This window comes from Oncorhynchus keta, chromosome 8 (genome assembly GCF_023373465.1).
Source record: "Oncorhynchus keta strain PuntledgeMale-10-30-2019 chromosome 8, Oket_V2, whole genome shotgun sequence".
NCBI classification, from domain to species: domain Eukaryota; kingdom Metazoa; phylum Chordata; class Actinopteri; order Salmoniformes; family Salmonidae; genus Oncorhynchus; species Oncorhynchus keta.
This window is the reverse complement of record NC_068428.1, coordinates 12,772,345-12,799,134: the sequence shown is the minus strand read 5'-3', so window position 1 is coordinate 12,799,134 and position 26,790 is coordinate 12,772,345. Positions and strand designations below refer to the sequence as shown.

The following is a 26,790-nucleotide window of genomic DNA, read 5'->3' as shown; positions in this document are numbered from 1 at the left end:
AGCGCTTTGGATGCAAGAACTGACCATCCATCATATCAACATTATAGTTTTAACTGTGTTTTGAGTATATACAGTGTTTGTTTACATTATTTACAAACATTGTTTAAGCAACTAAGGATTTTAGCTTTAAGAGTAGATTCTTGGGCTAGGCCTATCCATATGTGTGGGCAAAATTTTAGACTTTTATTTTAGTTAATTAACTAGCATAAATAATTAAGGCTACAACTTTTTGAGAACTTCAAATTGTCTAGGATATGTGTGGACCCGCTCTTCGAATACCTATGCACATTTATTTGACGTACTACGGTACACCCTGACCGGAAGCTTCGGGCACAAACCTTTTGTGTATGTTCTGCGCACCTCCACCTTATATCACTACTGCGGTTGATGCGGAATGTCAAACAATGAATGAACAATTCGTAGACCTTGATTTACTATATGTGTACGACAGTGCCTGGTTATTGGAGACATTTTGTAAAGCATCCCCTTGTAACAGCAACCCACGTGTTGCCGTAGGAACAAATATATTGGAGGGTACAGATTCGACATTGACAGATACTGTGTGCAGGCGTGTGTAGCCAACAGTACAGTATCCTTGGTTTCGATTGTTTCTAGCGCCCTCGTTAAAATGAGCGAATATTTTTCCCTTTCAGATTGTGATGTAATTGGTTTTGATTTGGACCACACTCTCTGTCGGTACCATTTGAAGGAGACCTCTAGGGTGAGTTTATTTATAGCTCACGGGCTGTCCTTGTGATTTCTGACAATATGATACTGTAACAATAGCTAGCCGGCTGGCTAGCTACTAAGTATACTAACGCTGGCATTCAACATAAACCATCCTTTCCAGCTGGTAGTGTTAAGTTAGTCGTTCATGGCTCGCTGCATTTGATCAATAGCTAATACTCACAATGTATGATGGAACGAATGGAATATAATACATACATCCTAGCTTCATGGTGTTAATATGGTAAACATTGCAGTTGCGATGCATGCGCCCCCAAAAACGACATTGTTACAATGCAACGTCTAACTACCTACCTAACAACACTGTATAGTATGTGTTTATAGCATGCGCACATTTGATTTATAAGCAATATGCAACAACAAATTAGCCAGCAGTCCAGCCAGAGTCACAGCTGAGTCTGTGTGACATCTGACTGCCAGCTGCAGAAACCCAACGGCATCCTTTCTGTCAGGAACACATACATGACATTGAAGCCGTGACTTTATAAATAGGTTTACGGTGTATGCCAGCTCCATCACGGTAGTTGTCAATACAGCACAGTGTTTATGTATCGTACAAACATAAAGGTTCAGTGTCAATGAATGTTCGCCCCACCTGTGGATAGAATAGAATGCAAGTGAGACCCTATATATTTGTGCTTCTTTGCAGCTGATCTATGAGAGCTTTACCAGGTATCTGGTAGAGCATAGAGACTATGACAAGGACCTTCTTATATTGACCCCTGCTTCCTGGGATTTCTGGTGAGTCACAAGCAGCAGCAGCAGAACGACTGCAGAAAACACATTGTTCAATAGGCAGTAATCATTCATGACTGTGGTGTGCCATTGTAAATTCAGACTACCTGCATGCATCATTCCACTGCTGTGAATGACTACCTCATTTTCAGGTTAGATAAAGGGCACAAATGAAAGGCATTGGATGAATGCACGGTGCTCTGGGGAATATCGCTTACAGATTCTTATTGTTATTGCTTAGCATAGGAGATTGATCAACACGCTTGTTCTTTGCCAGTGACCACTATGAAATGTGTGTTCTGTATGTCCAGTTTCAAAGGCTTAGTGGTAGACCTTGAGGATGGAAACTTGGTTAAGTTGGCTGAAGATGGAACCGTTTTACGGTAGGGTAACAGTAAATGATACAGTCAACTACACGCTCTGATATTGGGTTCCTTTTTATATTGATAGGGGGAAAAAAATGCCTGTTTTTAAGTGTTTGTATCAATGTTACTCCTCTTTGCACCGCAAATGAATTAAAACCCCTGATTTTTAAACCTGTTTTCATCAGAGCAACCCATGGGACCAATAACCTCAGCACAGAAGAGATCATTAAACATTATGGTTCAAAAAGGGAATGGAAGAACTTTAATACCCTTAATACCTCATTTACCAAATCTAGTAAGTCTGTAATCTTGAATCTCTGTGTCCCATCCAAATTGTGAAAGCAGTTTTTTCTTCATTTTTGCAATGCAGTTTCAATTCATTTTTTTATATGTGAAAGACTAAAGAGTGATTATTGATTGGATTGTTTCTTACAATAAATATGTTCTGTTTTATTCTCTGCAGCAAAGTACTATTTTTATGACAACTATTTTGATCTACCCGGGGCTCTTCTCTGTGGAAGGGTTGTGGATATGTTGCGTAAGGTAAACATGTAAATGTTTTTAAGTGAGTTATGAATAGATAATGAATATGTTTACACTTTTTTTTCTTCTCCAAATTGTATCTCCTTTCAAGAACATGATTTTGTTTTTGTCAACAGCGTGGGAACGAGGTGAATTCAGACTTCTGGAAAGACATTGTTGCTGCCATCGACCACAATTACAACACATCTGCATTCAAAGGTATGCTTATTACTTATGCAATAATCAAATCACTTTCAGTTTTTGAAACAGAGGACCATATCAGAAATCACTATTTCACCATATCAGTGGGCTGAAATAGTCCAACTCAAAACAAGGTTTTCAGTTTCGTACTGTAGACTGACACAGAAAAGAAAAGACAACGCCGTCAGTTTCAGAAATAAGACTTTATTCTTTTACTTTGATCAATAAGTTGAACATAGCATAATGCATCCTCAGGCATAGAGTTGTTTTTGACATAATACTTTTTTTGTGACCGTTTTTCATCTTGTGTGTTGCAATATCACACTGCTGGTTTGTTAAAGGTGTTGCGATCTGACTTACAACATTGCCTTAAAAAACAAGCATGATTTCCTTTGCATGTATATTACAAGATATTTATTCAAGACTTTGAAAACAACAACAAAAGTCTGCTGTAAATGTTACAGGCAGTCAAAGAGCACCATTTTGTGAATTATTCATACTGATCATTGTTTGCTGAATACTTGTGCATATACTGGGAAAGGGAATAGTGATGACAAACAATTGAATTCCTAAATTATATTCTTCTTCTCATTTAATTTAAATGCCTCCATGAACCGAAAGCCCTTCTTAATAGAATACTTGAGAGAATTGCTGCTCTTGCCTTTTCAGCCTTTTCAATGACAAATTAACTTGTAGAATCTTTTATCAATCTTGTATTCTACAATGACAACCCAATCTCGATGGAAGTTACAAACTGAACTATTTCTTTAGGTAGTTTCTTTTAAGCTGTTATTAGCGATTGTATCACGTTGAGGCAATCAGGAACCCAGAGAAAGAGCAGTGAACATTATCGGCAGCGAAGACACCATTGGTCTCCTCATCAGGGACCTGAATGTAGACTTGGTCATGGGCATTCAGCATAAGTACAGTGCTGCCAGACAACTGATCCAAGAAGCCCTTGTTGTACTCATCGTATGAGAACATGATTGGCTCACCATTTTTGTACAGTGCCACCAATGCATTAGCACCGTTAACATGCATATGGTAGGAGAAGTAGTAGAGACCTGGTACCTGGCAGGAGAAGATGCCAGTCTGGGGGTCATAGTGCTGCTCCCCATTGTAAATAATCTGGTTGAATGGAACGGGTGAACCCGCTGATGGGTAAGCCACCGTCAGAACCGCGCTGAAGGCGGACATAGGGGCCTTCATCATCTCATGAGGCATCATAATCTCATGGGACTTGATGGGCATGCTCTTCTCGTGATGGTAGACCATCTCACCAGGGGGACCAGGTGGGCCAGGAGGTCCCATAGCACCTGGGTTACCATCGTTACCTCTGGAACCAGGAGCTCCAGGTGGACCCATAGGACCAGACATTCCCTTGGCCATCTGGCCAGCTGGGCCGGGTGCGCCGGGAAGACCTGCGTGACCCCTAAGACCTGCTTGACCTGCTGGACCTGAAGGCCCCACTGGTCCTCTTGTCCCTGGGATGCCGCTCTCGCCTGGTTTCCCTGGGCCTCCAGGTGTGCCTGGGTGTCCCTTTGCTCCTGCAAGCCCATTTGAACCTGGCTGACCAGGAGAGCCAGGATGGCCCTGAGCTCCCTTGTTACCCTGATGTCCTGTAGCACCAGTTGCACCAGGAGGGCCTGCTGCCCCGGGGATACCTGCCTTCCCTGCGTAACCCTGATGTCCCTGATCCCCCTTGGTTCCCTTTGCCCCTGGAGCTCCCAGCATGCCGACATCTCCTTTAGATCCCTGCACACCTGGTTCTCCCTGGAATCCTCTAGCACCCTGTGGCCCAGCTGGACCCATAAGGCCAGTACCACCTGTTGCCCCAGTGTAACCTGTTGGCCCTGGCTCTCCTTTCTGACCGGTGGTTCCTGATGTACCGGGGGATCCCCTGTCACCTGTCATGCCATTAGCTCCTGGTTTACCAACTCCTGGTATGCCAGGTGCACCTGGTTGTCCGGCATGTCCCTGGGGACCTTTAGGTCCCATATTTCCAGGCATACCTGGACTGCCATTCTCACCTGATTTTCCTGGCGCTCCTACCCCAGGGTTTCCATTGTGGCCCTTTGGCCCTGGCTGACCCATAGCTCCTGGAGCTCCATCCCTACCTGGAGTACCTGACTTCCCAGGCTCCCCAGGGTATCCAGTGGCACCAGACTTACCAACTCCGGGTTGCCCTGGCATACCAGAGGGTCCCATTGGGCCCACTTGGCCGTTTGCACCTGGTGCCCCAGGAATACCAACTCCCCTCTCTCCCTTTTGTCCTTGCAGACCAGGGATACCTGGATGCCCTTTAAGTCCACTCTCACCCCTTGGCCCCATGGCTCCGGGCAGACCGTGTGGGCCAGGTTTGCCAGCAGAAGAGTATCCAGCAGGTCCTGGGCTTCCAGCGGAACCGGGTGATCCTCTTGGACCCATGGCTCCAGGTGCGCCAGTATGGCCCTTCTCACCGGGCATTCCGTTACTACCTGGTTTCCCAGGACCACCTGGATTGCCAGGCTTGCCAGCTGCGGAGTAGCCAGCGGGTCCGGGGGCCCCGGGTGGGCCCTGTTGTCCAGGATGTCCCACGCCGTCATTGCCGGGAGGCCCAGGGGGGCCCATAGGTCCTGGCTCACCAGGGGATCCGGGAATACCTGGCTCACCTGAAACTGCTGTGGAAATGGATAAGCGTTATTACCTAAGATGCAGATAACAACTGCAGTTAACTGTAATTGGTTTAGATTTTAGGATATTTTTTTCATTTCATTAAGTTTGTCAGTTTTTCCAGAGTAGATCATTAGGTTTCAGTCAAGATGAATTCATCCAAGACTGTTATCTGTCAACAGAATATTCATGTAGTCTTGTTTTCATTCGGGGTGCATCTGAAACATTTGTCTATTTCATTTGAATTTGAATGGAAAGATATATTGACGTTTTCTCGGTGATGCCCCAAATGGATCTTAAGATGTTTTGAAAAGCTGATGACTCGGATATCTGAGCCCTATTTGTATGGGTGTGGATGAACAACTCTGCCATGCACCAGTTGTTACACGTATTTATCCAGTCATGGTTGTTGTGTCCTATTTAGTCCTGTTGCAAACATATAGCATGGGGGGGGGGAGTTACCTCTGCTTTGGTATTCCACTCGAAAACACCACAATGGGATTTAAACAACCGAGGGGATGTAGGCTCTGTGATTATGGAGGGAGTTTGCAGGCACTGACTGCTTTTCCCAGGGTCAATTTGACAGCACCAGTGGTCTGAGAATATGTTCATATAAACACTGGGGTCCTTGTACAGTGCTCAGCATATTGAGACCACATTAGATGACTGTAGCCAGTTATTTTAGTTTCATTTGCCCACGCTATGTTGAACCCTTTAATTTCACAAGTTGTCTGTAGTGCGTGATTATGGTTAGTGGTCCTCCAGTTGACGTATGTGCATCGCCTTGAACTCTGGCCTAGGTCGTGAAATTCTGAAGGGATACTTTTATCCCTGTGTCTTTGAGCGGTTAGCCCACAATACCTCCACGCCTCTGCCTATATCAATAACTTTCCCGAAGCCGTGTTGTTTGTTGCTTATTATGCCTAACATTTTGTATAACCATTAATGTGTTCGCTTGAGCTATTTGTGTTAAGTCTGTGGCATTTTACCACTGTTCAGATATCAGAATTCAGTCCATAGTGGTCAGTATTTGCCTTATGCTGTAGCTTGGCTGCATCACCGAGTTGATGACCCTGCCCCCTTTTTGACTGACGTTGGTAAAGGGACAGTGACCTTTGAAACGGAGTTTCCTTTTAGGTATAAAACTTCAAGGCGCTAGCAGTTATTAACAGTTTTTATCAATTCATGTATTCATTGTATTATTAAAAGTGATTTTATAATTTACTGGCAAGGCTGTTGCTGCTCAAGTAATGTGTGGTATAGTAGTGCCATGGTGTAAGGTACTACTACAGAAGTCAGTAGGAAACATTTAGCTAAAGTGACTGAAGTTTAATTGACTGATGATTTGTAGAAAAGCACATAAAGTGTTTGCCTTTTCCTGTTTTGGAATAGCACTTTGAGAACAAAATGGCCAGACAGGGCTGTAATTTGAAAGCCACTGAAGAGTAGGTTTGAAACCTGAGGAAAAACAGAAAGTGCCAAAACTGGACAGTTTGGCAGCCAAGTCAAACCTCAGAAACTGGAAGGTGACAACACTGTGGCATAGCCAGCTGTTCAACCTTGACTTGTCTAGTTAGGCCTAGATCCTATGTCTATTGCCAGCCTCAAATCATACCGTTCTATATATAGGCCATGCCATGGCTCTCACATTATACATCCTGAGGATGGCACTTTTTAAAGTCTTACAGCATATTTAAGATGATTTGCATTTGTGTCTACTCTACTGTAGGGCATTTGTTTTGAGACGTGTCTGGGACAATTTAAGCACTTACAAAGCGGTTTGTTTGGGTGTGCCCAGTGTAACGTGGTAACATCTGTTTGCATTGTTGACGTGTGGGAAAGTTTTGTATTTCTGTCAGAGGACACCGGCCATAATAATAAATTTAAAAAATGCGTCGAAACATCTTAAGCAAAGCTACTGAGTGACGTAGTCTGGTTGAGCGACAACCCTCGTCTCTGGACCGTATTCTTGACCGAATGGTCCCATCTCTGCCATTTTGTCAAGCCCCACTCTCTTACTCTCTATACTTTCCCCCCGCTGTCTTCTGAGCTTTCTCCTGAAGAGAGGATAGTAGGATATCTTGTCAGGATATTTCAATATTTGTCAAGAGTGACATGGAATCTGGAAAGCAGTGTTCTGTGGAAGCTAGCGACATTTAACTGGTGCGTTGGGTGCTCTTTTTATGAGGCGTACAGAAGCGATAATTGCCCCTGGCTCTCACTGCTACAGAATCTCTGTGATCTGACTGTCAGCGTTGTTGCAGGAGAATGGTTATTATCTTAACTACTGTAATCATATTTTTATTATCCACTTTCTGTTGATGGAATGACTGTGTCCTCTCTTGGGAGCTGTGGAAGGATGCATTGGTCCACGGTTTCCAATTTGTCACGACATCTATGGGCAGGTGAAAACCCTCAACAATTTGGACTGAGACATTGCCTCAGAATGCATCAATAAGTCTGTTTAATTGACTTGTTCCCCTGTAAAGGATAATGTACTATCAATCTTGTTTCATAAGGTAAGTACGTCGAGATTTAATACTCTACATCTGTGAGTGTTTTGGTAGCAATTAACTTCCACAGTAATGAACATTTTTTTTAAATGAAAAATTATGCTGCATATTTTGCTGTTTTACATTGATTTAACTTTTTTATTTTGATATGTTTATTTGTCCATATATATACATACATATATATATATATATATATATATATATATATATATATATATATATATATATATATATATATATATATATATTATATATATATATATTTTTACCATGCTGTGCTTAATTACATTTGTTAAAGCTATATGGAATTCAAAACAGCCAAGTATCTTCCAGTTTGCACCCAGTATTTTCCTTTTGGCACTGACGGCTATTAGGTGGCCAAGAAAACCTCCTGGCCCTAATGACAAACCTCCAGTACAGTCTAGAATTGTAATGAATGAAACCTTTCACCAAGAGAATGTACCTTAAAGCTGATACAGAATTATCTTCGGCAAACATTAGCGTGCAAATAGACATGAATACGTTGAGACTTACTTTGGACATGGCTCTTGGTAGGATAATGCTGCTGCTGCTTGGCTACTTTCTGTACATGGTAGTATCTCTCTGGTGTTGCCACGGCCAAGGCCACCAGGAGGAGGAGAACGCTTGTCACTCTGAGGTCCATCCTGTGAAGCTAAACCTGCAAGAAAGAAATGTAGAACAGAATGTTGAAATGTGAACGGTCTTCAACATACAGAGACACTACACTGGCGTCTCCTGTATTTCTCATACAGTAGCTTTGCAGTTCTATTGTCACTACAGCAGGGCCTGCAACAACAAACTAACATTTCTCTGTCAGAATGACAAGAAACGAGCACAGGAGGGAACGTTGCAGGCCCCAAATCTTTAGTCAGACTTCCAGAGCTAAGTCAGATTCAGACTCCCATGTATGCCTCATCCCTTCCCTCGCCAAGTGAATCATCTCATCACAATGATAGATAGATAAGACACTTGCTATGAGGACGACTTGAGGCCAGATGCCACCAGTACCTACTGCCCCAACCTATTCCTCAACCATGCCCCCAAGACCCCAACTGCCTCCCCAATGGCCCAATGCACTCTACACCTCACAGCACCAGGCACAGAGGGCCACACTCACATACACCCTGAGAGCAGACTAGAGAGAGCGGGCAGGATACACTTACCAGCAGGCAGGCTCCAAAAGATCAGTGAGGGTCGGGAGGCTACTGTCCTGGCACGGTACTGTATAGTCCTTAGTCTGGCTGCTGCTACCCAGGCCACTGGGTATGGGGTATTTATACCAAATCTGTCTCCAGCATCACCCAGAATCTACCTAGTATAAAAGCCCCACCCCGTTGTGATGTCAGCTTTAATGAGGGGTGCCATATCCTCAGAGAGAGAAGGCATGTCACTTCAGGATGATAGTCCTCTCATAGCATTTCAAAACCCCACAGCTCCTCCCTCATCCATCCATCCTCAATGGAGCAGGACTGAACTAGATTTAATTCACTTAAAGATACGTTTTTATCTTTTTGTTTCTGAACTCTTTGGCATTTGTGGGTATATGTGGTCGTATGTTCAAGTCGTAATAATGCACAAAGCTATATGGGTATTCACTTTGATTCTTTGATGTCTTTGACATCTTAATTGCTGTTTTTTTTTATAGATGAATTAAAAAAACAACATAAGTGTTCCCCTCTTCTACCCAGTTCTGCATATTTTCGTCTGCTCAAATACAGGTGCTGGGGAATGGCTTTAGTACATTCATTGTCTCCAAAATTATTTTATTGACAGAGTGAGCATTTTTGCCCTGGAAAATGAAAGACGGTCTGTACTGGAGCTTTTTCCTCCTTTCATCCCATGGAGTCCCTGTCTATAACAGTAAATAACACTGTGGATGGCCCAGACCATTGAGTCCTTATGGAGGGAACTTCCAAGCAACAGTGAAGTTTCAGACTTGTACATGCAAACAAATGTGTTGCTTTCTTAACAGGATGTTAATGTTAGATTGTGGTAGCAAAATCAATACACTATGTCAGCTTAATGAACTCTGGTAAACATTACTTACATTTATAGACATTTATTTACTGGAGAGTTAAATTGTTTCAACTGTGTGTGGTGTAGAGTGCATATAGCAGTACTGTGCCTCCACTCAGCCACAGTGCAAGATGGGTACACCAGAGGGCAGAGTTTAGTTTCTGTCCTCAGACCTCTGGCGGTCTGGTTCTCAAATGTCCATTGTCACCTCCAAATTATTTTGTGAAAGTCTACCCTGCACATTTGTCACATTTTTCTGCCTTTAAAATGAAATCTTAATAGGAATAAAAAATGCATCTACACAACCTGCTCCACATTTTCAAAATGAAAGAAAAAGTATGGAACATTTTCACAATAACATAAAAAATGAAATTAAAAATGCAGATGTCTTGTATTTTCAAGTATTGTGGCATGCATGTCACAGGCAGGGACTGGAGAGTTTGTCAGAATCCAAATAAATAAATGGTCAACACCCAGGTAAAAAGTTAGAGACCCTGTCTCAGTCTTCTGGATACCTAACCCTGGGATATAATTGTATTTTTCAGTGGGACAATTACACAAATGTTAATGCCAAATACACACCAGAATGGCTTTCCAAGAGATGTTGATGATTGTTTCTAAGGGGTCTAGTCCCAGTCCTGACTTAAATCTGTTTGAAATTCAGAGACAAGTTTTTGATGATCAATCATTTCCTAACCAAATTTACCGAGCTTGAGCAATTCTGACAAAAACAATGGATATGTTGCCGCAAGAGTTGTGCAGAGTTATTCAAAATAATTCACAGCTGTAATCACTGCCAAAGGTGCTTCTACCTCTGGGGTTTGAAGACATACGCAATCATTACGTTTTTAAAATGTATTTTTAAAATTAATTTAGAAAATGTTTTATACTTTTTCTTTTACTTTGAAAATGTGTAGCAGGTTGTGCAGATTTGTAGGGAAAAAATCTATATGTACTCCCTTTTTTAGATGAAATTTTAAGGCGACAAAATGTGAGAATTGCGCAAGGGGTGTGTTGACTTTCACTAGGCACTGTATCTACTCTTACGGACAGTACCTGCCTTTTGGAGTCTAGCAACTGTGTTTTGTGATGTCACCATGTGCTAGCAGGAAATGCCTACTCCCCAAATAATGACGTTGTTATTACACACAATGTCAAGATAGCCTTCGATTTTGTATACAGAAGCTGTGCCTCAAATTGCTCCTTTTGTATATGTTGTGTGTCTTATCTCCTAATCTGCAGTATTTATCTTTGTCTTTGAGCTGTTTTGCACCTGTTAATCCTTGCCAGGTCAAGTTTTACTGTAGTAGACTGAAATGGTCTCGAGGATGTTTTAGGTTTAGAAAAACCCGAAATAGTGTGTGCGTTTTTTTTCTCCGACATATTTCCAACTCTTAGTTTTACAGCCTGCAGAAGAAAGTCAATCAAGCCACTGGGCATCCTTGGTAAACCCCTTTAGTTTAAATGACAGAGTTGCAGGAGGTGGAGTCAACACTTAAAATTTTTGCAGGCTCCAGTCCCTCCATCACACTTTCACCATGAAAGCCGTGTAGACCACACAGTGGCAACGTGTTCATTTTTTATTTGGGGCCATGATTTTTTTTTGTTGGTGTGTCAGGATTCATTCCTCCCTATCTAAAAGCATACTGTGTCATTTTAACGTAAGTTAATGCCTAGACTAGAGGCACATGAATAGACGTGTACTGGAAATACCTTGTGGAGTTTGAAAGGAGGAGTACCAAGTCTTACAGATCGTTTTTCTGCACGGGGATAGAAGTGAAACACCTTCAAGATCCCTCTATTGTACTTGTCATCAGTTTTGCGGTGTGACCCTGTGGCCTGTAACAAAATGTATAAACATTGGCCTTTTTACAATAAGCATCGATCACATCATATACATTGCCTCGTAGGACACTGTTACTGATTTACTGCCGAGGTGTGGTGGTCTCTCAGGCGCTTTTAGCTGCCGAAGCATCACCCAGGTGCGTGCTACACTTTCGGTTGGTGGATGCTCCGTGCGGCCTACCTACAGAGGAGGAGTAGCCGTGAACTTCGGAGAAAGCGGTGCCTGGTGAAAAGTTCTATGCCTGTCTGACTGATGTTCTCCCTCACTGGCTTTACCATCAACCCAACCTCCACTCAAGCCAGTTACTCCTTTACTGAACTGCATCGTCATCTAGCTGTGGAAGACCATCTCCCATGAACTGCCAGCTCCCTGAATTTGAAAGCACTATATCAAATACATGTATTATTATTATTATTATTACAGCACACCTGAACCACTTTATGATGTGGTGACATTCTGAGTCAATGAAAGGCTCTGGAGAGAGCGCTGCGGTTGACACTGTAGAAGAATATGCAGCTTCTCTCTCCAGACGTGACTAATTCACTTTCATTCCTTTTAATTGCTATGATAATGACTGGGATTCTCACACAACATAGACAATGGTGCCAACCGTTTACCCCGCTATCTCAGTATGGGATACAGGCATGCTCTAGATCAAATCTGCACTCTGCTATAATTTGTTTCTGATTAATAAGCACAAGGCCGATGTCTTAAATCTAGGCTAATTGATAGCTGAATCTTTTTCCATCTGTTTGAAATGATCTTTTGCATTTATCATGTTTTTTTTATGTCTGGTGTGCAAAATACCTACTGCTTTTCGTAGTCTATTTATTCTCATGGGTAAAGTTGGTAGACTGGTGGCTAGGACTACAAATACAATTAAGGCATTTTAAATCTTATAATGGGCAGTTCAGAAAAAACCCCAATGATTTATAGCATTTTGTGTTTAGATTTATGAAATGTCTGATTTTGCCATCATAATTTCCCTCACAAATTGTCTCAAAAATCATCATACATTTTCCCTGTGCTTGTCTTTGCTGCCCAAGTTCAGTTTTAGAGTGCTGGGGAAGACGCAGTCTGGGTGAGACAGATACGTTTTAGTCTCTTATGAATCTCTCCTCTGTTTGTTCCCGGTGATTTGAGAATGCCACGCTGCCTGAGAGAACGGAGGAAATAATTGCAGGTTGATGATATGACTAAGCTAGTCAGAAGAATGGAAAGTGGGAATCTAAAGATGGCATGTTTTAGCTGGGAAGTGGCTGGGATACAGATTTAACATTTTAATAAACCCAATATGCCACTAAGAGGCAGTTGCAGCTTTATGAATGGAAGGGTTGATGTTGGCCCTCCAGGCTTAGTGTGGGTGCAATTACAGAGACCCGAAAGACAAACGTCTCGAAATCACGGTCGGAAGCAGAACCGAACAACCTGAGGAGTCTGAGGTTGTTTCAGAATAGGAACCCAAAATGCATCCCTCACAACTTTTTTTTTTTTGTCATTTCAAGATGAAAGTATTTAATTAGAGAAATTACTGAAAAGCTGGTAATCAGAGAAAGAGGGGAATTTAGGCCAGTGTTTTATTTTTTTCACGCTGAAGCCTGAGAATGTTTCAAATCAGATTTGGTTCCAATTTTAGGCTCTCCTTGAGGACCAGGTAATGGGAGGGGATTGTTAGAAGTCAATTATGTTCATAGAGGCAGGACGCAACAAAGACGCAGGGCCTTAATGACTAGTGCCTTTAAGTGTAACTATGCCTTCCACACCCTCCAGAGCCCTTTAAGTGGAACAAACGGCTCACATGGATGCTTGAGCCAATCCCATGGCTTTTGTCTGGTGTTGAGACACCGCCACTGTCACTCAATCTTCTTCTAAATGTGTTTTAACTCCAACAAAGTAAGATTGAACATGTTGTCCAAAGGGCAACATTCTTGAGTCTGACAGATTTTTTGTAATTTGCAGAATATTTTCTACTATGGATCTGAAAGTCTGCCTCCTGGATTGAAATCTGCCGACTATATATCTTTGTTTGACTCTGAACTAAGCCAAAGGTTGTATTGTGTAAGGTGCATGTAGCTTAGGTTGATGTATATTGCCAGCTTATCAGAGTTAGCTGTTTTTGAAGGATTATTATAGTCGTCTTATAGTGAGATGTGACATGCCATTAAAATGAGTAACTGGGGAAAGCTGGTATATCCTATTTGGTTGGCTTGAGTTCCTGAAGAGGCCAAGGCTGCCATGTGTGCACTGACTACATGTCTAATTTACATTACGTTTAAACCTTTGATTAATGGTCACAATAAAGCATGGGGAGTCTGCTTATATGGTTATATGCCTATGTGGTTATATTCACCAAAAGCATATAATCTTACAGTCCTTTGAAAGACTATGGGATGTTTTCCATGTTTTTTCCATTATCCCTCACTCTGCTTCCCATGCACTTCTGTGTTGTTGAATCAGATCAGCTCCTGTCTAGTTTGGCATGTCCAACCCAGCCCCAAAGTCCAGCCCTTGAGCCTGGGGGCTTGCCTGGGGGCTTAGAGGGCTCTGCCTGGGCTTGGCCGGGCTGGCTCGACTGTCTGGAGGTGGTGTTGGAGATAGCTTTGGCGTCTGACACCTACCAACATGACCAGCCATGGTGCGTTTTTGTTTTTGCTTCACTGGAAAGAGCTCCTGTGTTTTAGCAAATTACGAAGCTCTCAAAATAATCATGGTCGGATGAAAAACAAGGAATAAGCCTTTCTCAAGCACGATGGAAAATCCAAGCCTTTGCATGTTGGTAAACAACCCATAGCTATATTTTAGGGCTATCTTAGTATGCTGCGTTTTCACTTTGGTCTTTAGACCAGGATATGGTTGAAAACCTGAACTGCAGAGTGCCAAACCACCACTGGTATTCAAGTGTGAAAAACCCACACGGATGCAGTAGGTTCACTTTTTAAGTTGCCTACCAACTTTACATGAATATAATGCCAATCCTCATACCTACAGTATGTTTTACACCATGCCATTACACTAATGTCTGCACACACAATTTGTTTATGGTGCTTCTGAAGCTGCGGCCGATCATCCTTGGTGGCCTGCAGCACTAAAACATGTGGATATCCCCTTTCTGCGTTTCTGTCAAAGGTCTGTTTTTGTTTTTCTTGGTTCGGCCTTTATTTTAGGTGTGTGGGTTGGGAAGAATCCCTGAACACCACTCTCCGTACGGTGGTAAGATTGTTTGGTAGAGTTTTAAGAGGTAAACTAGCTACTTATTTTTTTCAACAGAAATTCAGTGCCAATGAATGAGGAAGAAGTTCCGAATAACACTTTTCTCTTGAATACCATGGTACCAAGGGATACGCTCACTTTCCTTTTGATGTTATTTTAATCAAATTACTCTCATTAGGCTGGCTAAAAAAGGATTCCATATCTGCTCACCCAATTATTCTCGATGGTACTAAATTGTCTGGATAACAGTTTCTCTTATATTTTTACTACTCAGTGTTAGAAAAATGTAAATGATCTTTGTAGTTCACCACTATATGTGTTCCCTCATTTTATACAATTGTTGTTGGCCATGTACACTGAGTATACAAAACATTAAGAACACCTTAATATTGCCCTCAGAACAGCCTCAATTCGTCGGGGCTTGGACTCTACTAGAAGTCGAAAGCGTTCCACAGAGATGCTGGCCCATGTTGACTCTAATGCTCTTCAAGTTGACTGGATGTCCATTCTTGATACACACAGGAAACTGTTGAGCATGAAACACCCAGCAGTGATGCAGTTCTTGACACACTCAAACTGTTGCGCCTGGCCCCTTTTACCATACCCCATTCAAAGGCACTTAAATCGTTTACATTTACATTTACATTTAAGTCATTTAGCAGACGCTCTTATCCAGAGCGACTTACAAATTGGTGCCTATTGCCTAGCCCATTCACCCTCTGAATGGCACACACATTGTCCATGTCTCAATTGTCTCAAGGCTTAAAAATCCTTCTTTAACCTGTCTCCTACACTGATTGAATTTAACAAGTGACATCAATAAGGGATCATAGCGTTCACCTGTATTCACCTGGACAGTCCATGTCATGGAAAGTGCCGGTGTTCCTAATGTTTTGCACACTCAGTGCATAGGTCTAGGTGTTGTATGCGTGTAACTATCATCAGCTTAGCTCTTTCGAAATCCATACATTAAAGCCTGTTGAAACGTGTTGTTGTTTAGGTGTGTTTTGAGAAAAGAAACTGTGGGAGGAGAATTACACATACTTTCTGGCATGGAGCAGAAAGTACAGAACATTTAAAGATAGTGTTGGGTTCTCCTCTCATCCCAAAATGGGTGCTTCGTGTGTCCAATTAGGCTTTGTGTGGAATCAAGCATTTTCCCATTTTCTCCACGTGTTTGGCCTCCTGCAGTCACAGGAGACGAATGAAGTAGGTCTGTACAACAGTGAACTTCGATTTCAAAGCACTTTCCTACCAGGAAAGAAATCATAACATATAACCTATTTACATTTACATTTACATTTAAGTCATTTAGCAGACGCTCTTATCCAGAGCGACTTATTTGAAAGGTGTTTTGTCTGTGTTCATTTGGTTTCAAATGCAGACCTGCCAACCTGCACGCATTTTCCGTATCATGCACACAATTTGAGGTTCAAGTACGCTGGTACGAAAAACTACCCGAAAATATGCAACAACAGGCTTCAAGTTGGCGCATTGTGATTTTTGACTGAACCGTCTGAAGTTGAAGCTGAGCCAATCAGACGACTGAGCCAATCAGCTCTCCATTGTCTGAGGACTATTTTCCTCCCTCAGCTCTCCACTTTGTCGGTTGATACCACTGATGTGTGAGGAAAAAGTTTAGGGAAAATGGAGAACGAGCTGTTTGCCAAATACATTTTCCAAAACTGTATGTGTTAGTCAAGCACATTACCACTACTATTTTGTAGTTAGATCCTTAGCTAAGGCATCATTATGACAAAGGTAGTTAGCTACAGCGTTTAGTCAACTAAGCGAGAACACTTTCTTGCCCAGACATGCTTTGACAGCAAAGAAATGTGTGGTGTGCGTTTGTTCAGTGCGCGTCACTGCGTGGATAGAAACAGACATGTTAGAGAGCTGTTAAACTAATACCGTCCTTCACAGAAAGTGATGTTAGTCTTACTAAATCTTAAACAGTCTATGTCAATTAATCAGTTCTTGATCTGTCCTCTTGATATAGCTGTATGTCAACAGTAGGCTGCTAAGGATTTGATAATAGTAATTTCACCAATGACAACAAGGTGTGTTTAAATGAAAGGTCTCCCTACTAGGCTACCAAACTGGGTGGATTAGGTCAGGGATGGAGATCTGAAACAAGCTCATTTTAGGCCTACATTAGTTGTTTTATATTTCAAATAGCCTACAGTAAGCTAGAGTACAGTACTACAGTTGAAGTCGGAAGTTTACATACACCTTAGCCAAGTACATTTAAACTCAGTTTTTCACAATTCCTGACATTTAATCCTAGTAAAAATTCCCTGTTTTAGGTCAGTTAGGATCACCACTTTATTTTAAGAATGTGAAATGTCAGAATAATAGTAGAGAGTGATTTATTTCAGCTTATATTTCTTTCATGACATTCACAGTGGGTCAGGAGTTTACATACACTCAATTAGTATTTGGTAGCATTGCCTTTAAATGATTTAACTTGGGTCAAACGTTTCAGGTAGCCTTCCACAAGCTTCCCACAATAAGTTGGGTGATTTTTGGCCCATTCCTCCTGACAGAGCTGGTGTAACTGAGTCAGGTTTGTACACACTTTTTCAGTTCTGCCCACAAATGTTCTATAGGATTGAGGTCAGGGCTTTGTGATGCCCACTCCAAGACCTTGACTTTGTTGTCCTTAAGCCATTTTGCCACAACTTTGGAAGTATGCTTGGGGTCATTGTCCATTTGGAAGACCCATTTGCGACCATCTTTAACTTTCTGACTGATGTCTTGAAATTTCCTCCCTCATGATGCCATCTATTTTGTGAAGTGCACCAGTCCCTCCTGCAGCAAAGCACCCCCACAACATGATGCTGCCACACCGTGCTTCACAGTTGGGATGGTGTTCTTCTGCTTGCAAGCATCCCACTTTTTCCTCCAAACACAACAATGGTCATTATGGTCAAACAGTTATATTTTTGTTTCATCAGACCAGAGGGCATTTCTCCAAAAGGTACGATCTTTGTCCCCATGTGCAGGTGCAAACCTTAGTCTGTCTTTTTTTATTGTAACGGTTTTCTTGACTTGAAGGAGAGGCGGACCAAAATGCAGCGTGGTTTCTATTCATGGTTCTTTAATGAAGAAAACTATACACAAACAGACTGTCCGCGGTGGCGGCTCTGGCTCTGGCGCGGGACGTGGACCCCACTTCACCATCGTCTTAGTCCGCCTTATTGTCCGCCTCCGTGGCATCCTAACCACGGCGACCCTACTAAATGACCCCACTAGACAGAGGGGCAGCTCGGGACAGAGGGGCGGAAGCTCGGGACAGAGGGGCTCTGGCGCCTCTGGGCTGAGGGGCTCTGGCGCCTCTGGGCTGAGGGGCTCTGGCGCCTCTGGGCTGAGGGGCTCTGACACCTCTGGGCTGAGGGGCTCTGGGCTGAGGGGCTCTGGCACCTCTGGGCTGAGGGGCTCTGGCGGCCCCTGGCTGACTGGCGGCACTGGCGGCCCCTGGCTGACTGGTGGCACTGGCGGCCCCTGGCTGACTGGCGGCACTCGCGGCCCCTGGCTGACTGGCGGCCCCTGACAGACTGGCGGCACTGGCGGCCCCTGGCAGACTGGCGGCCCCTGGCAGACTGGCGGCACCTTGCAGACTGGCGGCACTGGCGGCTCCTTGCAGACTGGCGGCACTGGCGGCTCCTTGCAGACTGACGGCACTGGCGGCTCCTTGCAGACTGGCGGCGCTGGCGGCTCCTTGCAGACTGGCGGCGCTGGGCAGACTGGCGGCACTGGCGGCGCTGGGCAGACTGGCGGCGCTGGGCAGACTGGCGGCACTGGCGGCGCTGGGCAGACTGGCGGCACTGGTGGCGCTGGGCAGACAGGTAGCTCAGGCGGTGCTGGGCAGACGGGTAGCTCAGGCGGCGCTGGGCAGACTGGCGACTCTGATGGCGCTGGGCAAACGGGTAGCTCAGGCGGCGCTGAGCAGACTGGCGACTCTGGCAGCGCTGGAGAGGAGGAAGGCTCCGGCAGCGCTGGACAGGCGGGAGCACCTGTAAGGATGAGACGGAGAGACAGCCTGGTGCGGGGGGCTGCCACCGGGGGGCTGGTGCGTGGAGGTGGTACCGGATAGGCCGGACCGTGCAGGCGCACTGGAGCTCTTGATCACCGAGCCTGCCCAACCTTACCTGGTTGAATGCTCCCGGTCGCCCTGCCAGCGCGGCGAGGTGGAATAGCCCGCACTGGGCTATGCAGGCGAACCGGGGACACCATGCGCATGGCTGGTGCCATGTAAGCCTGGAGACCAGATGCGTAGAGCCGGCTTCATGGCACTTGGCTCGATGCCCACTCTAGCCCGGCCGATGCGCGGAGCTGGTACAGCATAACACTGTGCCTGCCCGGTCTCTCCCCCCAGTAAGCACAGGAAGTTGGCTCAGGTCTCCTACCTGGCTTCGCCACACCTCCTGTGTGCCCCCCTCCAAGACATTTTTGGGGGTGCCTCTCGGGCTTCCTTGCCAGCCGTGTTCCCTCATATCACCGGCTCCTCTCTCCGGCTGCCTCTGCTCTACTAGCTGCCTCCACCTGTTCCCATGGAATGCGATCTTTTCCCGCCAGGATCTCCTCCCATGTGTAGCATCCCTTGCCATCCAATACATCGTCCCATGTCCATTCCTCTTTGCGCCGCTGTTGCTGTTGCCCGTTACCACGCCGCTTGGTCCTGTTGTGGTGGGTGATTCTGTAACGGTTTTCTTGACTTGAAGGAGAGGCAGACCAAAATGCAGCGTTGTTTCTATTCATGGTTCTTTAACGAAGAAAACTATACATGAACAGACTAACAAAAACAAGAAACGTGAAAACCTAAAACAGCCCTATCTGGTGCAAACACAGAGACAGGAACAATCACCCACAAACACACAGTGAAACCCAGGCTACCTAAGTATGATTCTCAATCAGAGACAACTAATGACACCTGCCTCTGATTGAGAACCATACTAGGCCGAAACATAGAAATACCCAAATCCTAGAAAAACAAACATAGACTGCCCACCCCAACTCACGCCCTGACCATACTAAATAATGACAAAACAAAGGAAATAAAGGTCAGAAGGTGACATTTATGGCAGTTTTGGAGCAGTGGCTTCTTCCTTGTTGAGCAGCCTTTTAGGTTATGTTGATTTAGGACTCGTTTTACTGTGGATATAGATACTTTTGTACCTGTTTCCTCCAGCATCTTCACAAGGTCCTTTGCTGTTGTTCTGGGATTGATTTGCACTTCTCGCACCAAAGTACGTTCATCTCTAGGAGACAGAACACTTCTCCTTCCTGAGAGGTATGATGGCTGCATGGTCCCATGGTGTTTATACTTGCGTACTACTGTTTGTACAGATGAACGTGGTACCTTCAGGCGTTTGGAAATTACTCCCAAGGATGAATCAGACTTACGGAGGTCTACAATGTTTTTTTCAGAGGTCTTGGCTGATTTATTTTGATTTTCCCATGATGCCAAGCAAAGAGGCACTGACTTTGAAGGTAGGTTTTGAAATGCATCCACAGGTACACCTCCAATTGACTCAAATGATGTCAATTAGCCTATCGGAAGCTTCTAAAGCCATGACATAATTTTCTGGATTTTTCCAAGCTGTTCAAAGGCGCAGTCAACTTGGTGTATGTGAACTTCTGACCCACTGGAATTGTGATGAAAAAGAACACAGTTTACTTTTTCATTAAACTATTCACATATATAAAAATGTGAAACTGTCATTGAGACCACCTCAATTTCATTTAGGATCAAAAACAAGACTTCTGTGTTGGCAACCATTTTTTTATATAATTTATGACTTTAGGTTTCAGGAAATGGCAGTTACAGGTAAATTGTCCAACTTCCTTAAGCCTACATCAGCACCACCTTATCGGAAAATAAGGCGAGAGCCCTGATTTGTACATTTAAATGTATTTCTAGTCAGCTACTAAAGAGTAGCCAATTACCAAGTACCCATGAATCTATAGACTACCATTGTTACTGAGGCAATCCCCTGCTCACATCATTATTAGGCTAAATAAGATCCATTTGCCTGTGATTTGAACAGTGTGGGTGTTGCACGCACGCCTTTTGTGGGGTCGGCGGGGCAGTTCCCCAAATGGCGTCTAGCACCAGGCACTGCTAGTGATGTGGCAGTCTGACAAAGTCAAAGACGTGGAGCCCCAGATTGTTTAGATAAGCTACAGTAAGTGGCAGTGTTTAGAAACTTTCACTCAACTTGAGGTGAAGGTCGTGAAGTCCACTTCCTCCACTTGAAAAGGCTCAAGTTGTTTCTCCACAAATCATAAACCAATCGTTGGTGATGCGAAGGGAGCATGTGAGATATGAGCCAGGTTTAACTGCATTGGGCTCTATAACTGCACTTTAATGAGCACTGGTGAAGGCTTGTTAAGCATGTCCCCGATTTAATCACTATGAAGACATGAAAGTCAGGTTCGCTCAGTGGAAGTATTTTTGACTTAGCAAAGGAAAACAAAGTGATGAATGGAACCCTCAATTCTTCTTGGTGTTTTCAGCAATTAAGCCATAATTAATCAAATATAGCCAGCCATCATCAGCAAAAATGGTTGTACTAAGACTGCTTATTTTGAAGTATTTTGATGCAAGGAAAAAGTGACTTTTTGCTTTAGGGTTGTGATTTGCTGATTTGGTAAATACCAGTGAGCTTACATTTGCTTTTCAAGATACTGGTGATGACAATGAAGTGTCACGCTAAATGAGAGAATGAATATGATCACCAAACAACTGTACATGTATGTCACCAAGGGAAAGTGTATTAGCCTAGTCCACATGTTGTTAAAAGTGGATTAAAGCTGGAAAGATGTGTGTTACTGGCAAAAAATAAACGTAACCACTGGAACAACTATACTTACTGCACATTGGGGACACCAGCACATGCAGCCTACTCCACCACTTTGCCTGAGTTTTACGGAGTGACTGGGAGGAGCACACATGAGAATATACGTTTTTAATTGTGCCAGTAAACTGGGGTAAGGCAACACTGAAATGTGCTTGGTTGCCCTGGCAATCTTGCAGATCTAAATAAGAACTAGTTTGTTAGCTAATGCTTGTCAAGGGTAGCATTTAAAGGCAGAAAATATCAAACTAGGCCACATCCTTGACCACCCTTTGCCCTCCGTGTGTTCCATATATAGATATGCCAAACTTGTTTTTCTACCCTTGGTTTGAACGTTCTTTGTTGTTCCTATTTCTTGGGTCAGTTTCCGCAGGCGCAGGTTAAGCCTACAGCAGGACTAAAAAGCATTCTCAATGGAGAATATCCATATCGTTTTAGTCCTGGTTTAGGCTTAATCTGTGTCTGGGAAACCGCCCCTGTACTCTGTTCCTTTACAACAACAAAAATGTATAGTACCCTTCAAATGTAATAAACACCAGAGCAGAACGGCTTCAAAGTATTTCTGAGCTGTCAGCCTTTTTATATATATATATATTTTTTTATATTCTTATTCAACCAAACTAATGTTAGAAATCACAACAGTCTTTAGCCATGGTCCATAGGTGCAATCTGTCAAGATTCAAACTGCTCTGGTCAACGGGGTAGGGGAAAAAATGAAGTTTATTACTTGGCATATACTAAAGCTGAGGAATTTACGCACATCCAGGTACTCTTTTGCAGATGCTGGAGTTCTAGGTGAGTCCCTGAAAAATAAGGGAAGGGAAACAGCGCACACTGCTGTTCATGTTCCCAGGTGATTTTGTTGCAACGTTTTGACCCTTAGGTCTCCACGGATCCCTGTTGAAGACCTAAGGGTCGAGGCGTTCGAACGATAAAGTCCCCTGGGAACATGAACAGCAGTGTGCAGGTGTTTTCCTATTTATTTTTCATAGACATGGCATGTGCCTTCAAATTCTATCTAATTAAAGTTTCCCTCACTACAGTCCACCGCAGCCGTGATGAGTGAGCCACGCCGTTTACCGACCTTTACCTCCTGAAATGGTATTTATTTTCTGAGTAACGACCTGGTCTAACACAAGGGCCCCAACTGGAGTGGAAGGACACTTGCTTACCAAAGGGTATATTTTTCTCACCTCAGCTTATCTAAAGCCATCTGTGCGGCATTAAGTCATCACTGTCTACTTGGGTTCCTCAAGTGGATTTGCTTGGTGGTCATTCATATTTCATCCATCTGTATCCATTCAGACTCTGGGCTAAAAGTAGTAACTGATCTGGTCGGGACTGCTCTTGATCAGGACGGTCACCAGACTTTGGCGCACTGTCAAATGAAACTTTGGAAATTTGAATGAGCAAAATCATTTTTTCTTCTGTGGCCTTCTGGTTGTAATCTTTTTAAGCACGCATGTGCAATGGTTTAATCTCGCAGCCTACTTGTCGTGAATTGAGCGTGTGCATGCAGCCCGTGTTGACATAGCAACGGTATCCATGTTTTTACAGCTTTGTAAAGCTACATGTTAAACTTGGTACCATGAAGTCATTCATGTCGTTACACACTGTATGTTCCGAACGATACGACAGTGGAAAACTGGGCAGAAAGGTCATTTGGCTGTCTAGGTTTACATTTACAGTGCACCCATAACAACTGTGAAATGAGTTGTCCAATGCTTATTTGCAGAAACATGAAAGGAGTGAATCATTGAGGCATTGTACTATAGTAGAAGATCCCAGGCTCTCTGGTCTTTATTTCTAGCAGTCATTGTGGCCAGACTGCTACAGTACTCTCTGAGTGCTCTGTGTTGTATCCACTATCCAGAACTCTTGGTTTATTTCAGTGGCATGGCCATAGTTATCACAATTTTTTGCTTTTATGTTTTTTAAAAGTTGTCTTTGAAATGAGGTAGAAGCTTTTTTTCAGGGTTGTGTCCATATACAGGAAGGGCACAATTTGCATCTGCTTGTCTCTGAGGAGTGTGTATCTCTAGTTGTGTCAACAGCATTTCCCATTTTCATTAGGGAGACACAGCTTCTTATTTGACCAATTAACATAAACACTCCATATTGTTAAGACTTTCAGGTTTTGGTTCTTGAATATTTTAATCCATTGTATGGTTTAGTTCATATTTTTGTTTGATAATGGCAAGTAGGGTAGGGTGCAAGTATGGTGACCAGTGTGGCGTAATACATTTACGTCTGTTTTCATACGACTTCTGGTAAGGCATCATTCTTCAAAGGGTGGGAATGTACACTGTTATGTCTGACACTCCAAATTATGTCCCAGTTTAGTTTGTTCTTTGATCTGTGCTAGATTAGTGAGATTAGTCAAGCTTCTGTTTTGCATGCAACAATAACAGCAGAAGTACAGGTGTAGGATCTTAATTTGACCCATATTGTCATATTTGAACGTTTAGTCCGTAATGTTGCTTGATCAGTGGCTTAGGTATTGTATTAGTAGCCCCATTAGCTGTCACCAAGGCACCAGCTACTTTCCCTGGGCTGGCTAAAAGTAAGCTACATGAAAAGTGCAATGCTGTTAATGTAACGGTGTGTTGGTTTTCAGTGAATTTATGTAAATTACGAAGCTCATCCGCATGTGCAGGAAATCTCTTGGCAACAAAAGATGGATGAAATTAAGATCCTACATCTGTACATACTGTGCAAAACCAAATAGACCAGAAAGTCATTGTAGACTTCAGCAGCCATACTTCTAAACTCGAGGCAGATTTGTTTCTTGAGGGTGGCAAGTTTATTTGATCAGAAACATGAGTTCAGCATGTTTATATTCATCAAGAGTCAAATGTTTCACTGACATGCAACCATTAGGTGGCCTCTTTAGGGGTGTGAAAAGTCAGTTGTCATTCAGCACTATTTTCAGTATCCCTGTTAGCAATTCGGGTTTAACTGTGTTGCACTGTACGGTAGCACCTTGATGTTGCCATAAATCATACTGTATGATGGATCGCATGAATAGGGCGTGCACAATTAATGTATAACCGTGTAACCGACGGTTATGGATAAAGACCGTCACGAACAGCTCAATGAATGACCACAATGCAGCACCAGCACACATAGAAATAAAATGAATAGAACAGGCTTGGAACTTCTAACCCTGGCAGTTTGACTGGTAAACTCATGGGTACACTCGCAATGACTGCCTGGTATTGTTATGCAATCATTTCCACGGTAATGTAGAATGTTCATTCAAATCATCCAAAGGGATCGATGGAACACAGACCTTCCCATTGACCAGGTGGCCGCACATTCAGCAAATCTGATCTACCAAAGTGGATATCCGTCAAATCCGTCACGGTTGATGTATTGTAACAGGTCACCAATGTGGTTACTTAAGTCTGATGAGGATATATTTGGCTGTTTTTCGCTGCATAACTTTTAGAAGTTGTCCCTTTTCAGGTTTAGAAGAAGTGACTTCTAAATGCTAACTCCCAGTCGTATAAGCTGGCAACATAGCTAGCATACAGAAATCGGTTTTTGCCTCAACAGTGTGACATACACGCCTAAATGCGGCCTAATTTTGCTGGGGGGGCAATAAAGAGATTGGGGATCTTTCCCCCATGGCCTTTGCCGCCACACGTTTCCATGGCAATTCCATTGTTTTGGTCAAATTCGATTGACCTCTTCACCGCATCTATGTGCTGTATTTTTTTGGAATGTCAGTTGAATCAACAGATCACAGCAAATATTTGAGCATATATTTTACTTCCTGCTTTGCTCCTATAGGTACACTTGCAATGGCTGCCTGTCCACCCGTTATGCCACCATTGACTTGAATGGAGACACCTATTCTCTTTCTATGGCAGCACATGCAGTCAGGAACGGAGGAGAGGAGAACATGTGCAGGTTTTTTTTTGCTACAGTGATTACTTGCCAATTACCATCATCCTAAATTCAATGAACGTCATAGCCCTACCCATGAATCCCACTTACGGTGTCTCTACCACTACCTATAAATAACTGTCTCTTTTGGGGCTAGGGACATGCCCAGTGGCAGATCTGAAAGCATTGTTTATGGAGATTGTACCTTTAGACAGGGGGGGGATCATTCATCTCCTTAAGTGCCATAAGCCTCTGTCATTAAAACGGAACCTGGCTGGACTTGCTGCTTGTTGGGACTTTTCACTTTCTGTTTCAGTCCTTTTTGCCTCCTTTTCCCCCCTTCATGACTCAGCAGTTTTGTGACCAGTGGCTTCCACCTGGGAGGAGCATCATACCGTTTGTATTTCTGTATTTTGAAAGTTAAATATCTTGAAAACTTGATTGCTAACATGCAAAACATTTTAGGACTATATCCGGGGCCTAAAATGAACACCCGCCAATGTCCACATGTGGGTAGATTTAGATCTAATTTACTTGAAAGGAAAGTCTACTGAACTGAGACTTTGTCCTTTTGTTTCTTGGCTTTTGAAAATGTTTGTTTTTTCACAAGCTAGGTTGTTTTTCAATGTTTGAGTTTCAACTTTTAGGGAAGAGACGACAGCGCGGCTACTAGTCCGACTCAATCTCACAGGCACAAATATGACTTGAGTTGCCGTACCATGGTAACCCTTAACAGGGCAGGTGAACATTTGTGTCTCATCTGTGAAATGTTGGTAATTTTTTTAATCAACAATATATACCACATTACTTCTTACTAGTAATACATTTTCTTTGTTGTTGAAACATTACCAACCATGTTCAAACATTCTTTGTGTTTTGTTGGTGTAATTTTAGCTTTAAAAAAAGTATATTTTGTCTGGTAAAAATACTGAGTGGCTGGTAGCATTTTAGATATATATGCCACATTAACAGGTGAACCAAAAAGTACATTTTAGGTTCTGACTATATCAACAATGGACTAAAATATATGTATTTATTTGTATAGTTTTTGTGTGGAATTTTCCTTTAAAATACCACTTGTCAACTGAAAAATGATGCCCACAACTTACCCATGATGTTCCACCATTTTAAGTCAAAAGTCACCGTTTTAGTCAAAGTGGGCTTGAAGTGGGATATCCGAAGTGGGACATTTGTGGAAATTTCCTTAATGA

At 43.2% G+C, this 26,790-nt stretch overlaps 2 protein-coding genes across 2 annotated transcripts in view; one reads left to right on the top strand and one right to left on the bottom strand.

The window, feature by feature from the left end:
• The first annotated feature begins 325 nt into the window (after window positions 1-325).
• Window positions 326-26,790, top strand: part of LOC118386800 (5'-nucleotidase domain-containing protein 1-like) — a 53,704-nt gene continuing 27,239 nt past the window's right edge. Inside the window, exons 1-6 of the mRNA XM_035774645.2 lie at window positions 326-721; window positions 1,397-1,488; window positions 1,794-1,865; window positions 2,033-2,142; window positions 2,311-2,390; window positions 2,507-2,588. Coding sequence (XP_035630538.1) covers window positions 629-721; window positions 1,397-1,488; window positions 1,794-1,865; window positions 2,033-2,142; window positions 2,311-2,390; window positions 2,507-2,588 — 529 coding nt within the window. The 5' untranslated portion in view covers window positions 326-628. The remainder of the gene's footprint in view (window positions 722-1,396; window positions 1,489-1,793; window positions 1,866-2,032; window positions 2,143-2,310; window positions 2,391-2,506; window positions 2,589-26,790) is intronic.
• Window positions 2,755-9,088, bottom strand: LOC118386799 (collagen alpha-1(X) chain-like). The gene is made up of 3 exons (XM_035774644.2): window positions 8,920-9,088; window positions 8,270-8,414; window positions 2,755-5,230 (listed from the first exon to the last, which is right to left on the bottom strand). The coding sequence occupies exons 2-3, from the start codon at window positions 8,397-8,399 to the stop codon at window positions 3,375-3,377; spliced, it is 1,986 nt and encodes a 661-aa protein (XP_035630537.1). The 5' UTR covers window positions 8,400-8,414; window positions 8,920-9,088; the 3' UTR covers window positions 2,755-3,374.